The 15787-nt window shown below is 44.3% G+C and overlaps 1 protein-coding gene across 1 annotated transcript in view; it reads right to left on the reverse strand.

Annotated features, from left to right (window-relative positions):
- Positions 1–1234: 1234 nt before the first annotated feature.
- LOC129706667 (importin subunit alpha-5-like) overlaps positions 1235–15787 on the reverse strand; it is a 36998-nt gene continuing 22445 nt past the window's right edge. The window contains exons 4-12 of the mRNA XM_055651055.1: positions 14148–14285; positions 12947–13032; positions 10957–11225; positions 10700–10782; positions 8630–8893; positions 6165–6398; positions 4939–5121; positions 3751–3900; positions 1235–2326 (exon numbers count right to left, since the gene is read on the reverse strand). Coding sequence (XP_055507030.1) covers positions 2234–2326; positions 3751–3900; positions 4939–5121; positions 6165–6398; positions 8630–8893; positions 10700–10782; positions 10957–11225; positions 12947–13032; positions 14148–14285 — 1500 coding nt within the window. The 3' untranslated portion in view covers positions 1235–2233. The remainder of the gene's footprint in view (positions 2327–3750; positions 3901–4938; positions 5122–6164; positions 6399–8629; positions 8894–10699; positions 10783–10956; positions 11226–12946; positions 13033–14147; positions 14286–15787) is intronic.

A 15787-nucleotide genomic window follows, 5' to 3' on the forward strand; every position in this document is an offset into this window, starting at 1 on the left:
GGGCAGGGTTGTATTCACCGCCCCTCCCCCACCCCACCCACTTCTTTTGGTCAACAACCAACTCCTTCATCTTGTAAGAGTATTATCAATAGCACAAAATAAAGAATGCATGGAATTAAAGATCTTTGTTTCATCTTCACCACAAAGCACAAAAAATGAGAAATATTTAGAAAATCAAGGCACAGTTGAAAATTTAAAAAAAACAGACGGAAAGAAAATAAAAAAGGCTCTGTGTGATAAATTTGTCAGGAATGTTTGAGTTGCTCACTGACCGCTGTTGAACAAATGCATAGACAACGCATCACAATAGCTTGTCTTTGATGCTTTTGTTCTGAGGTCTCCCAGCAATTTTAATTCATTTTCACAGCAAAAAAATATATCGTAAGAAATGCAATGAGCAAAATATCCACAATGAGGCGGGGCGGCACAGCGGTAGAGTTGCTGCCTTACAGCGCTGGAGATCCAGGTTCAATTCTGACTAGGGGTTGCCGTCTGCATGAAGTTTGTACATTCTCCCTGTGATCGCAATGGGTTTTTTTCCTGGCGCTCCAGTTTCCTCCCACACTCGAAGTTTGTAGGTTAATTGACTTCGGTAAAAATTGTAAATGGTCCTTGGTGTGTAGGACTTGTTACCGCTAGTCGACACTGTTTTCCCAGTTTGATGCTGCTCCAATATGAGAGTAGGATCTCATGCAGGAAGAACCATTGTCATTTATCTGTGACACTGAACAATCATTCCCTGCAGCAATGGTGTACTGCAGCAGCAACGCATGCCCCATGTATAAAAGGCATTGGAGCTCATTGTCTGGGTTACTCCAACAGCTCCTTCCAGTCTGCATCCTTTACCACAATCTATTGCAACACATTACGTGTCTATTGGCATGTATTAATAAATGCACAATGATACCTCAAAATGCAGGCTCTCCTCCTAAATCACCCATCCCTACTACTAGTGATCATCTGCAATGCTGTCTCGGAGGACGAGAATTAACAGCATTGTGAATGTGCCTTCAGAGAGGAGGTTCAGCCACCATCACACAAGGGCAGGTAGCAATGGGGAAAGTTGGTCTTCACCGTCAATGACACCACAACGTGAAAAACTACTTGTTTTATAATAGTCAATTAGGACCTCATCCAAATTTTCAGATGGAGTGATGGAGGCAGGTTTGTTGGTATCATTTAAAAATAAATTGGATAGGCATATGGATGAGAAGGGAATGGAGGGTTGGTGGGACTAAGGGAAAAAAAAGTTGTTTGGCACGGACTTGTAGGGCCGAGATGGCCTGTTCCGTGCTGTAATTGTTATATGGTTATTGTGCCAGCTTTTTCGTGGACGTACCCTCTTGGGGCATGAAGTTTGCAGATGATGGAAAGTGAGACGAGGATTGAAGAGTGGCAAATGATGGCTTTAATGATCCCCCCCCCCCCCCCCATCCAAAAAGACAGTGCAGTGACCATAAATTTGAAGTGGGGGGGGGAAGGAAGGGGGGTAAAAAGTAAAAGTCAGGCAGCATCACTGGAGAACATGGGCGATATTTCACATTGGCCCTTGTCCATCCATCTCACATTCCGCCTCCTTGCCCAGTTTCACCCATTACTTGCCAGGCTTGGTCCTGCCCCTCCTCTACTTTAGCACCTCCTGCACACCCCCCTCACTCCAGCATAAAACATCACCTATGTTCTCCAGAGATGCTACCCGACTTATTGAATTACTCAAACATAGAAATTAGGTGCAGGAGTAGGCCATTCGGCCCTTCACCGCCATTCAATATGATCATGGCTGATCATCCAACTCAGTATCCCATACCTGCCTTCTCTCCATACCCCCTGATCCCCTTAGCCACAAGGGCCACATCCAACTCCCTCTTAAATATAGCCAATGAACTGGCCTCGACTACCCTCTGTGGCAGAGAGTTCCAGAGATTCACCACTCTCTGTGTGAAAAAAGTTCTTCTCATCTCGGTTTTAAAGGATTTCCCCCTTATCCTTAAGCTGTGACCACATGTTAATCAAAGTTGCAGCAAGATGTGGGCTATCAAATGGAAGATGGATAAATTCAGCTATCACCTTCTTTGACACACCTTTGTGTTGAAAGTTTACTATTTTACCGAGACCTTTAAAATAGCAACCCAATTTAAAAAAAAGTTCTGCAAAAGAGGTTTATTTGTGAAAGTACAATATATACACCATTTTTTAATTACAAGTGACTGCACCAACTGCTTTGCTGCACATTTTAAAGATGGAATTTATCGTCGAGAACATCGTTGACTTTGAATAGCAATTCTCCATTTCCTTCTTCTGGCTCCTTGTCTGTAACTTCGTTCTCCTAGAAGAAAACCATTCAGGTTGTATTAGGTTGCTCAGTCTTCAAATGGTAGTCTACCAGAAATATGCAGGAAAATTAACTAGTGCCTCCCTTGTCTATCTTCCTCACCCCCCCACCCTACCCCCCCCTCCCCTCCAAAAAAGAAAAAACAATGCAGACCACTCTGGACAGCAGGGACATTTCACAGTGACATGGTCTAACTGTTCTGCACATTGCAGCCTGCAGGAGTTGACTATCAGCCTGGAAGGGGAACTTGCTGTTCTGGCCCCTGCTCGTTCCCTGAAGACCAGGAGGAGGGAGCTAACAATGACAAACGTGATGGGTGGGGAGCAAGGCAGGAAGGAGAGGGTGAACTGGGGTCTGGCCTACACCACCCTCTGGGCACTTTAGTCCACATCAATCACCCATTCACACTAGCATCATGTTATCCCACTTTCAAAGTCAAATGTGTTCGTCACATGCTCCCGAAGGTGCAGTGAAATGAATATGCCAGCAGCGATACTTTAAAAAAAAAAAAAAAACAACACAATACACAATAGAATTGAACACAAACATCCACCACAGCATTCTTCACCGAGGTGGAAGGCAACAAAGTTCAGTCAGTCCTCCTTTGCTCATACGTGGTCAGGCACATAAACATGGCGTAATCGCCGCGACAGATGGCCGTATGTACAGGCCTTCTCATCCACGCCAGACACGAGGGGCAATTTACAGAGGCCAATAAACCTACAAACACTTCGGGATGTGGGAAGAAACCTATGCAGTTAGATTTAGCTCTTAGGTCTAAAGGAATCAAGGGATAAGGGGGTGGGGGGGGGAGAGAAGCAGGAACAGGGTACTGCTTTTAGACGATTAGTCATGATCATATTGAATGGTGGTGCTGGCTCGAATGGGCTACTCCTGCACCTATTTTTCTATGTTTCTATGTTCTACAAGGAGAAATGCACAAACTCCACACAGACAGCACCAGAGGAAAGGATTGAACCCAGGTCTCTCAGCAACTACCAGCTGTGTTACTCAATGCAAATAAATTGATACATTCAAGACTTTAATTCAGTTATTACATTATGTTAGTGACCACAACATTAACTTTAAGCTCCTAGAAGATTAATTATTCAAGTACTTAGAGTTTGGTTTATGTCAGTCTTCAAATTAGATTCTATAGATAAAAAGTGTCGTTTAATTTTGAATTGACGTTTATTGGCATAATTGTTGAAGCAAAAGCACTGCAAAGGACTTAAAGGTAATGCTCATTTACTTTTTGGCAAACAAATTAAAATAGTCATTCCTTCCCCTCGTCAGTAGCAGGTTCGAGGGAGAGCCATGAATCCAAATATTCCTCAATTCACAGTAACAGAAGCCAGTGTAGGTTTGAAAGGAAAAAGCATTTGGTAGCAGAAGCAAGGTCACCTGTGAGTGCTCACCTCGTCATAGAAATACTTCTCAATTAGCTTTAATGCGGTTTGATACACCATGCTATTTGAATGGAACTGAAGAGCCTCAATTTTCTCCAAGCCATTAAATTCCTCTATTATTAAACATAGTTTATCTGTCTCGCCCAACTGCTCAGCAGCCTGTAACACACACACACAGACACATGCACACACACACAGACAGATATACGATTAATTCACAGCTTTAGTGTACAGTTGCTGCTAATCACAGGCCATGCTACTCACATCAAGATGCCCTTCTCTTTGGGCTGATGCAGTGACAGGTTCTGTCAAATGGTGAGAATACAAATCAACTGTGATATATACTAGGAAAGAGGGGGAGAGCACTTTACAGAAAATATTAACATGCAAAGTCTTCACATCCTGTAAATAATCCCAATATAAAGGAGTTATGATTGGAGTTGATACCTAAATGCAAGTTTTTAATACAATTCCCAAACTTGAAAGAAATATGAAACTATAGAATGGAAGTTGGCCTGGTGACCATAGAGACGCTTATACTTGGAGGTAATTAGTCCCACATTAATGGTTCCTTTAATTTTACTGTTCCTTGTAACAGTAATCTCCCATCTCCAAAATACTCTTCACCAGCTTCAACCAACGCCTTTGGTCATCTACTAATGGGCAAGTTTCATAAAGCTCGAGTTGGTCCTACACGGGTTGAAGCGACATGGCAGAGTGAAAAGATGCTGCCCGACCTGCTGAGCTTCTGGGCTCTCAAGTTCAGCAGAGGGAAGCACTGCCAGGGCACAAAGGCGAGGAGAGGGGCGTCGCATCCAAGGAACAAGATGGCTGGAGGCCTGCAGCAGCCAGAGATCTTGCCTGGATTGGGCACAATTCACAAGAACTAGAGCCAGCGTCCTTGTTAATCTGATGCTACGCTACGGCTTATTGCGCGACTGAGGAGACCGCCGGCAAACATGTGGCGGCAAACTAGTCGCCTGTAGTTGCCTAAAACATTCCCCAAGAGGGACAGGCCCATTAGTGTGCGACATTCTCCACAACTGCTACATTGGTAGATACGTTTCTCCAGTAAAAGGGACAAAGTCTTCACTCATGAAGTCAACATGAACTTTTGCCTCCACCAGATTTATTTATTTATTTATTTATTTTTTAAGTCACAACCTTTGCTACTTTAAAGGAAAAAAAAGTGCTTACAAGAAAGATATTTCCCAGAGCATCCAGGATCACAAGGGTAACTTTGGCATCGTTGATGTCGAGTAGATTAATGAGGGGTTGCAGCACTCCACACTTCACCAGGTGGATAACCTGTTCAACTGTACCTCCGTTAGTGTAGTTGGTAATAGCCCAAACTGCTTCCTTCTGGGCTTTGAAGTCGCCCTGCAAGATGAGTGGATGAAAAAAAACATTAGCTCAAAGGGATGTTTTATCAACAAACATAAAGGCCTTTGATTGTCAGTTAAAACACAACTGCATAACAGTCACTCAATGTACCATACCATAACCTTCACTACTAATATTTCATTGGTGTCAGCAATGCTCATGTCCATGTTTAAATGTGACTAGACCAAGTTGGGTCTGCTCCCCCAATGGTGTGATCCCCCAATCCAATATTCCACCATGCACCCGTCTCCTCCAACGGAACTGAAGCCGTTCCCAAATGTAAGATTCCAGCACTCCCCTGCCTCCCTCAGCAGTGGATTAAAAACAAATTCCAATTGCACCTCCCCTGCCTGCTGCAGCAGTTCCAATTGCAATACCAATTGGCCCTCCCCCTCCTGTTGAAGCACTTGCTGTGATATCCCATTGAGGTGAAAAGTTCAGAGTGTTCCTGTCTTGCAACTTTGTTTTGAAGTGTTGGAAGCTGACAGGAAGAAGCAGCCGTCCATGTAAATGGATCCATTCCGATTGGACATCTGCGAGCATTGAGCGTTGTGACATCACACGATGGGAACGAATCAAAAGGCAGAAAGGCAGCCGGACGCCAGGCGGCAACCACACAGTTTTAATATACAATAGATTGCAATGGTCAAGCCACTTGTCAACAGCTTGGTGGGATTTACTGGTTAAATGCCACCCAAAATAAATGGTGCAAAAACCTTCTGGTGATTGTCGATGCTGCTTGGTCACAGGCACGATTTCGTACACAGATCACACAATGAATAGGCAGATAAAATGCTGGAGTAACTCAGCGGGACAGGCAGCATTTCTGGAGAGAAGTAATGGGTGACGTTTTGGGATTGAGACCCTCCATTCATTCTCGCCAGAGATGCTGCCTGACCCGCTGAGTTACTCCAGCATTTTGCGTCCATCTTCAGTGAAAACCGGCATCTGCAGTTCCTTCCTGCACATTTGCTCAAATAATTCCCATTTAACAAATACAGTGACCAATTCTATGAATGACTCACAACTGAAGTACCTACTTTTTGTAGCAGTTCAAGAAGAGGAGATAAAATTCCACAGGTAATCAGCTGTTGAATCTGCATTGTCTGCCCTGCAGCAATGTTGGAGATGGCCCAGGCAGCTTCCTTCTGTATACAGGCCTTGGAATGCATCAGGAGCTTTGGCAGAACACGGAGAACTCCAGCTTCGAGGACAGCCTCCGTTTGGCTGTCAGTCCCACTCACAACATTGCCGATAGCACGGAGAGCAGGGGTCTGAAACACATGGCAAACACAAGACACTTGTGATAAAGTGGACCAAACTGAAATGGCCAGCAAGTGACGGCACAATTGGTTCAATAACCGATGTTTACATTTGACACATTTCCAGGATGAAGCATCCATGGATACAGATGCTGCAGCGCTCAGCAAAGTCTAGCTCCAAGTACAAAGGTCACATTTAGGGATCAGGTCCTCGCCCGAAGACTTGGTCAGTGGGACTGGAAAGGCTCATCTGACCTTGGTCCTGCTCGAAGTCTCGGATAAGGTAGGTAACCTTCAAGGTGGGCTACAGGAGGCTAAATTCAAGAGGGAGTTAGATGTGGCCCTTGTGGCTAAAGGGATCAGGGGGTATGGAGAGAAGGCAGGCACAGGATACCGAGTTGGATGATCAGCCATGATCATGTTGAATGGCGGTGCAGGCTCGAAGGGCCGAATGGCCTACTCCTGCACCTATTTTCTATGTTTCTATGTTTCTATCCCTGGGGTACAAAGAGACCTGGGCAAGGAGAGGAGCGTGAAGTTGGTTCATGGGAACTGCTCCAGTACATAGATATAGTCACGGGCCAGCTGGGCTGGGCATAATGGCAGTGCTTGCATGTGTCATTTCACTGTGCAGTGGCAAAGAAGCCACTATTGATCTATTGCTAATTGTGAAACCCTATTAATGACCCGATGAGTTGCAGGTGAAGCAAAAGCCAATCTCACTCCTCAAAGCACCTGCAAAGTAAATGTCTTGCAACATGTAGCTGCTGTACACACATCCTGCAGAAGAAATCACCATCAATACAGACTTGTACATTCACAATATCCTCAAACCAGATAAAGCCACAAAGCTAGATCTCACTTTTGCCAAAATTGCTATTTCATTTGGCATACCATGTCATCCATGCATGCCAAAAAACAGGAATTTTAATATCTTATCTTATTATCTCTGCTCTAGTTTAGTTTATCGTCATGTCTAGAGGCACAGTGACAAGCTTTTATTGCATGCTATCCAGTCAGTGGAAAGACAATACACGAGTTAGAGCTCTAGGGGCTAGTGGAGTCGAGGGATATGGGGAGAAGGCAGGCACGGGTTATTGATAGGGGACGATCAGCCATGATCACAATGAATGGCGGTGCTGGCTCGAAGGGCCGAATGGCCGCCTCCTGCACATATTTTCTATGTTTCTATGATTACAATCAAGCTGTCCATAGTGCAGAGATACAGGGAATAATTACTATAGAGGCGAGTAAAGTCAATGCTGCCCACATCTCAAATACTCCAAAAGATTAACAATACTCATCTTGGAATGATTCAATGAATAACTTTGAGGTTTTTTCCCCTTGTAGGAGTAGGGAGGGGGTGGGGGGGGGGGGGGGGGGGGGTGGGTGGGTGTGGGGGGGGGGGGCGAGCTGCCAGAGTAGGCACAACATTTGAAATGGACTTGGACAGGTACATGGTTAGGCAAGGTTTAGGATATGAGCAACATTGGATTAGCTTAGATGGGGCATCATGGTGGAGTTGGGTTGAAGGGCCTGTTTTGGTGTTGAATGCCTATAGACAAAATAATCCATTGTCGCATGAATAAGCATCTCCACCACAAACAGGTTTTCCAGCGTGGTTTTGTGAAAGCTGCTCACACAAATGGGCTGCCGTTTCTCCTCATCTTTCCTTGCAATGCAATTATCGCAATAATGTAAACAAAATACTCGACATGCAGATAAGTATTCAACGCAAGATTGCTTTTTGTCATCAGCAAGATTCTGATGTCCCAGTAGATGAATTAAAATGTGCAAATTTGGAGACTGTGCAGCATCAATCAGAAGCAAATATTAATTGCTAGGCCACACAACCACCTCTGAAAGATGCCTCCCCTCATAAGTTAAACCGAACATGATATTTTCTTTGATTAAATTTACACAACTTATTTTGAAGTTTAATTCAACAGGACTCGCATTCCATCCAGACTCAGGTGGCTTCTGTGCAGAGTTTGCATGGTCCCCGTGGCTAAATGGTCTGGTTCCCTCCCACACCCCAAAGATATGGATTCATTGATGTCTAAATTGCCCCTAGTGTGTAGAGTATAAATGTGAAAGTGAGATGACCTGGAACTAATGTGAAATGGAGATCGATGGTCGGTGTGGACTTGGGGGGAGCTGAAGGGCACGTTTATTTCCATGCTGTATCCTTGGGAAAAAAAAAAATTCAATGAGAAGCAAGATAGAGCCGTCAGAGTACTCACCAACACAGCCAGATGATCACAGTCCATCAACTGAACAAGTCTTGGCAAAATACCAGTCTGAATCACCACTTCAATGCGCTCGTTCGGGCCGTCAGTGAGGTAGGACATTGCCCAACACGCATCAGAGAGCAGTGCAGGATCACGATGATGAAGTAACTGAACCAGCGTGGGCAGTATCTGGCAAACCATCCCCAGCGGCGGGTGCGGGTTTTTGTTGCGGCAAAGGTTCGACAAAGTCCACGCGATGTTGCGCAAGAATCCAATCTAAAATTCACATTTAAAATCCAATAGGTCAACACTGAAGTAGAGGGGGGGGGCAATTTAATAGGTTTAGTAAGTTTAGGTTTGGGATGGCAGGACTTTCTTATGAAGAAAGACTGGATAGACTCGGTTTGTACTCGCTAGAATTTAGGAGATTGAGGGGGGATCTTATAGAAACTTACTAAATTCTTAAGGGGTTGGACAGGCTAGATGCAGGAACATTGTTCCCGATGTTGGGGAAGTCCAGGACAAGGGGTCACAGCTTAAGGATAAGGGGGAAATCCTTTAGAACCGAGATGAGAAAAACATTTTTCCACGCAGAGAATGGTGAATCTCTGGAACTCTCCGCCACAGAATGTAGTTGAGGCCAGTTCATTGGCTATATTTAAGAGGGAGTTAGATGTGGTCCTTGTGGCTAAAGGGATCAGGGGGTATGGAAAGAAGGCAGGTACAGGATACCGAGTTGGATGATCAGCCATGGTGGTGCAGGCTCGAAGGGCCGAATAGCCTACTCCTGCACCTATTTTCTATGTAACAAGATCAGATAGTGAAATATTCAATGCACCAGCTGTAAACAAATTTACAAAGATATTCTAGTTGCCCCCCCCCCCACCCCCACCCCCCCCCCTTAATTGTGACGTTAATGATTGTTGCGCCACCTGGTGGCTAGGCCACTTACTGGGCGAACCCATGGCACTAGGTCCGGCAGAGTCACATGACTGTGGCGGGAAGATGTAGTCATGTGGTTTAGGTGTCTGTGTGCGTCTACAGCTAGCTCTGGGAGAACGCGCCTCAGTCGCGTGTGAGCTGTTCTCTGTACAACACAATAAAGATCACTTTGTTTCACAACACGCCTCTCGCTATAACACATCCAATTTGCACAAGAGATGCAACTGAATCAAAAATCAATGACAAGGGTGGAATTGTACTTGCATCAACCAGGTTCTCTACACGGGAAAGACAGGATTTAAGAGGATTTAAATCTTGTATTTTAAATGTAGCAATGTTTCTCAAGGCATTTCACAGCACCACTTTCAAATATATTTGACTGAGCTACTCAAAGTCAGATGTGATTCTATTATTTATTTATTTTTTTTAATATATAAAGAATCTTGTGAAATTAAGCAATGGAACAAAAGGAGAACATTCTAAATCTCAGATCATTGAAAGCTGAAGGCAGAACATCAGTGAAACCGAGACATTCACATTCAAAGAGTCAAGATATTGCCAAAGAAAAGCAGGAAAAAAATCTTGTGTGATCAGAGGAATATTCTCCTGATTGTTATTCATTTCAATGGTACATTGAAACAAATAACAGGGGCTGCACAGTGGTAGAGTTCCCGCCTGAGATCACCAGAGACCTGGGTGCTGTCTCTACGGAGTTAGTGCATTCATGCCGTGACCATGCAAGTTCTACAGATGCTTCAGATTCCTCCCACATCACAAAGACGTGCAGCTTTGTTGGTTAATTGGCTTCTGTAAATTGCCCCTAGTGTGTCGGGTACGGGTGACATATGGCACAGACTCGATGGGCCGAAGGGCCCATCTCCACGCTGTATCTCTGAACTAAGTGTCTCATGTACAGTTCCTTTTTTGCATAAAGTTCAGTAAAAATCTTACTACGTCTCAGCACATTAATACTCGGGTACAAGTGTGTAGCAATAGTGGATTACACAAAGACCGCACACGAGAATCGGCACAACCCCAGCACCATTTTTGCATCATTTCAAATTGTAACCTCAACGGTATAAACAGCAGCCTCCAACAGAATGCTAAACAGAGGAACTGCACGCGGCAGTCTAAACTTACAGAAATGTCAGGTTTCACCAGCCCCAGAAGTGACGGGATAGCCGAACTCATAATGACAGCATCGCGATAAAGGGTACCATCACCTGAAATAAACTCTAGAGAGTTACCAGTTCCATTTCAGATTCAATTTCAATTCAATTTTTAATTGTCATTGTCAGTGTACAGTACAGAGACAACGAAATGCATTACGCTGGAATTTCAGTGCATCAGTAGAAAGTCAACTAAAAGCAGCTGGCTGGAAACAAGCCATTTCGTACCTGCAATGTTACCCAAAGCCCACACAGCTTGCTCACTGATGTGCATGTGGGGAGAATCAAGGAGACGGACAAACGCTGGAATAGCACCTGCTTCCACCACAGCTTTGGTCTGGAGCGATGTACCAGATGAAATGTTAGTGAGTGCCCAGGCAGACTCAAACTGCAGTGATGCATCATCATCACGGTCAAGGAACTCAACAAACTTCGCGACTAGTCCCAATTCAATGATTTCATCTAGTGGAGGCTTCCATGTTCGTGACAGAATCTTCCTATCGAGGGGAAACAATGTACAAAGGATTTAGTCGCCAGAGTTTTACTCATCATTATGTAAAGTGAATTGACAAAAGTGGACTAGGATTGCGTTTTGTCTGCTTTGGGTTGCACCAAACCTCAAGGACAAACCTTTGGATAGAATGGCAAAGGTGGCGTACAGTCTGCTTGCCTCTACAGGTTGGGGGCATACAGTACAAGAATCAAAGTCAGAGTGCAGCTGTGTAGGACTTTGTTTAGGCTGCAATTGGATTAGTTTGTGCAGTTCTGGTCGCTTGGATACAGGAAGATGGAGGCTTTGGAAAGGGCGCAGAAGATGGCTGAACGAGGGGGGTATTATTTACAAGGAGAGGTTAGACAAACTTAAATTGTTTTCTCTGGAGCGTTGGATGCTGAGGAGAGACCTGATAGAAGTATGAAGTGATGAGAGGAATAAATAGGGTAGCAGTTGCAACTTTCTTGCCAAGGGTGGAAACTGTCACAGAGTGCAGGGAGCTTGGAATGTGTTTCCAGGAGCAATGGTGGAGATACGATAGCAGCATTGAAGAGGCTTTGAGATCGGCACCTGGTTATTCAGGGAATGGAAGGATATGGATGCGAGTTACAGGAGATCAGTTTATTTTGGCATCATGTTGAGTGCAGGAACTGTGGACCAAGTGTGGCCCTTTCCACACTTTACATTCTATGATAAGGACAGAAGTGCAAAATGTCACCTTGCATACAAGGATTCAGAGGTCGAGGTCAGGATAATATAAAGACATAAAACAACTACATACTGTACCACGTTTGCTAACTTTAATAAAAGTTAGCATTTTTCTTCAGGTGATATGGAAACACTTAAGCAGAGAGAACTATATACAGAGACACAGTAACAGAGCAATCATCATTGTTCTGATATTTGAAACTTTAATGACTTTCCACGATTATAGTGTTTAAGAAGGAACTGCAGATGCTGGGAAATCGAGGGTAGACAAAAAACGCTGGAGAAACTCAGCGGGTGCAGCAGCATCTATGGGGCAAAGGAAATAGGCAACGTAGATGCTGCCTCAACCGCTGAGTTTCTGCAAGGGTCTCGACCCGAAATGTCACCTATTCCTTCGCTCCATAGATGCTGCCTCACCCGCTGAGTTTCTCCAGCATTTTGTCTACCTTCGATTTTTCCCAGCATCTGCAGTTCTTTGAATGAATGAATAATTTTATTGGCCAAGTATTCACATACAAGGAATTTGCCTTGGTGCTCTGCCCACAAGTGACAATATGACTGTGTTTAAGAAGGAACTGCAGATGCTGGGAAATCAAAGGTAGACAAAAAACGCTGGAGAAACTCAGCGGGTGCAGCAGCATCTATGGAGCGAAGGAAATAGGCAACGTTTCAAGCCGAAACCCTTGGGTATCGGCCCAAAATGTTGCCCATTTCCTTCGCTTCATAGATGCTGCTGCACCTGCTGAGTTTCTCCAGCACTTTTGCCTTCCCCAATTACAGGTTGGTTCGACAGAGGCCGATGGGGGTTTGGCGTAAAGGGAAAAAAAAAATCAATGAACAAACCTCAATTCAATTGAGAATTCAACACTTTTGTTGATGGTGTCCTAAATTGAATGACTTCACAGACCTACCCGTACAATGGAAATGAGGCCAAGACGGGTGGATTAATACGGTTAGCAGCTCCCTGCAGTCGGGAAAGAAAATGAGAACATTCCCGTAAAGAAGCCAAGCTCATACCTGGCTCTGTATGTAGCCTGGAGCTGTTGCTGTGGATCTTGGCTATTCATTCCCTTCACCATCTCTTCTGTAGTCATGTCAGAATCCTACAAGAGAGTGCAGAGCAAGGCTTCAGGTTTGATGGAATATGGTCATCAGGTTAATTTTTGGATAAGGATAATTTTATGGAGTGCTTGGAGTTCATTAAATGTTTTAAAAATGGCTAAATTAAAAAGGCGTGCAGAACAGTGGCACAGCAGCAGAGCTCCTGCCTCACAGCACCAGAGACCCAATAGACAATAGGTATAGGAATAGGCCATTCGGTCCTTGGAGCCAGCACTGCCATTCAACGTGATCATGGCTGATCATCCCCATGCTAGATCCTGACTCTGGGTGCTGCCTGTACGGAGTTTGCAAGTTCTCCTGTGACTGCGTGGGCTTTCTCCAGGAGCTATCGTTTCCACACACATTCCAAAGATGTACTGGTTTGTAGATTAATTGGCTTCTGTAAATTGTCCCTGGGTGTGTGTGCAACAGGACTAATGGATGGGTGATCGCTGGTCAGGGTGGACTCGGTGGGCCAAAGGACACATTCCCACACGGCATCTCCAAACTAAGAGCATAGACACACTACAAAATTCATGCGTAAATATGGGGTTAGCCCATCTGGGTCACCGCTAACTCACTGCGCTGGAGACCCCAGGTTGGATCCTGCTCTCAGGTGCACGTGACCATGTGGGCATCACAAAGACATGCAAGTCTTGGGTCAATGGGCCACTGTAAAATTGCCCCCTTGTGTAGAGTGGACGCGAAAGTGGAATAACTGAACTTGTGTGACCAGGTGGTCAATGGTCGGCATGGATTTGGAGGGTTGAAGGGCCCCCGTTTCCTTGCTGCATCTTTCAAGCCAATCAATTAACAACTCGTATCTAAAAACGGTAGGTCATTAGCTCATTGTGGACTTGCACCAAAGCAAGACACCAGAGAATGAAAACTGGAGGTACATCTGGCGTTGCTGAGGAAGACTTGGCATGTCACTAGAAGCCACACACGCCACCTACCAAGGACAGCAAATCACATTTGGCAAACAATATCGCAAGGAATGTGTCCCATCCCCTCAAATGCTGAAAAGCAAAACCAATACAAAATTAAGCAAAGGGTAAAATCCTAGCTTCAACTTCAGCTAATTGGTTTGACAGACAGTCAATGGAACAACACATACATGAACTCCCGCTGGTTTCTGCAATGAGTAAGTATCGTCATCTTGGAAGTTGCTGATGTTGCGCCTCTTCAAGATTTGTTCATCTTTTTTCGCTTTTCGTAATTCAACGCAGTATTCAGCCCTTTGTCTCCTCAGGTCCTGTTTTGTGGGTGGGGGTGGGAAGAGAAAAAAAAACTGGAGTAATCGGAGGAATTAAGAAAGAACTTGCAATTCACGGCAAGTCATAACCCATGCACTTGACCCCGTTTGCAACAATTGAAGATATTTCCATCAGTTCAAGGCAAGAGGATTGTGGTCGCCCAAACTTAGTGGATTTGCACAAAACTATTGTAGAAACAATTACAACTATACAGCACAGTGGCACAGCGGTAGAGTTGCTGCCTTACAGTGTCGGACATGACTACAGGTGCTGTCTGCAAGTTTTCCCCCCGTGACCACGTGGGTTTTCTCCAGGTGCTCTGGATTCCTCCCACATTCCAAAGATGTGCAGGTTTGTAGGTTTATAGGCTTCTGTAAATTATCACTAGTGTGTAGGATAGAACTAGTGTACGGGTGATGACTGATTGGCACAGAGTTGGTGAGCTGAAGGGCCTGCTTCCGCATTGTATCTGAGGCCTAAAGAATTACTAAGAACACATAGTGGAGAAAAATAACATGGAGTCCAAACATTGCATGTGTATTCAATTTCAACTATTCATCTGGCTCCTTAATTCATTAGCCAATATTTGTTTCCTCGTATGTTTTCCTTAAATGTATCATGTCAACTGCATAGCATACAACGTCCTGGCGGAAGGACTCCTTTTGGGACTTTTCCTTAAATATTTACTAGTGGTCACATCTTGTTGGGCCATTTCAGCACAAATCTTGTGTTAAATCCTTTTATAATTCTCAGAAGCTGCACCAAGGTCTTTCCTGAGACTCTGCCCAAGTAGAAAGGAAATGTATCCATGATTCGCAAGGAAGTATGGACAATATCAATTCTGGTTTGACTTCAATGCACTCTCAACTATGCTTGTTTCCCCTTACACTCAGGGTGGTCAAACCCATTGGCTGTACTTTTAAGTTTCATCCAACATTTGATAAAGTTGAACATAACAAAGTTTTAAAAAGTCCCTCTGGAAGTAAACTTAAAGGTTATAAGGTCATAAGGAATAAGAGTAGAATTAGGCCATTCAGCCCATCAAGTCTACCCCACCATTCAATCATGGCTGATCCATCTCTCCCTCCAAACCCCATTCCCCTGCCTTCTCCCCATAACCTCTGACACCTGTACTAAACACGCAACTTAACTGAATCACTGTTCAGCATTTAGACTTGTAATTCCATATCCTATTTTTCCACTACAATTTCCAATTGATCACTCTTCTATTACATTAGTGTATTATTGTCACATGTACCAAGGTACAGTGAAAAGTTTGTTGCGTGCCATCCAAACAAAAAACTGTACATGATTACAATCAAAATATTCACCAAGTTAAAATAAGTTTGTAAGTTTTCGGCTAGATGCAGGAAGATTGTTCCCCATCAGGTCTACTCTGCCATTCAACCATGGCAGATCTATATCCAGTTTCAACCCCATTCTCCTAGTCTTTCACCCCATAACCCCTTACTAATGAAGAATCCGTCTTCTACTGCAGTTG

This window comes from Leucoraja erinacea, chromosome 20 (genome assembly GCF_028641065.1).
Source record: "Leucoraja erinacea ecotype New England chromosome 20, Leri_hhj_1, whole genome shotgun sequence".
In the NCBI taxonomy this organism is placed as follows: Eukaryota; Metazoa; Chordata; class Chondrichthyes; order Rajiformes; family Rajidae; genus Leucoraja; species Leucoraja erinaceus.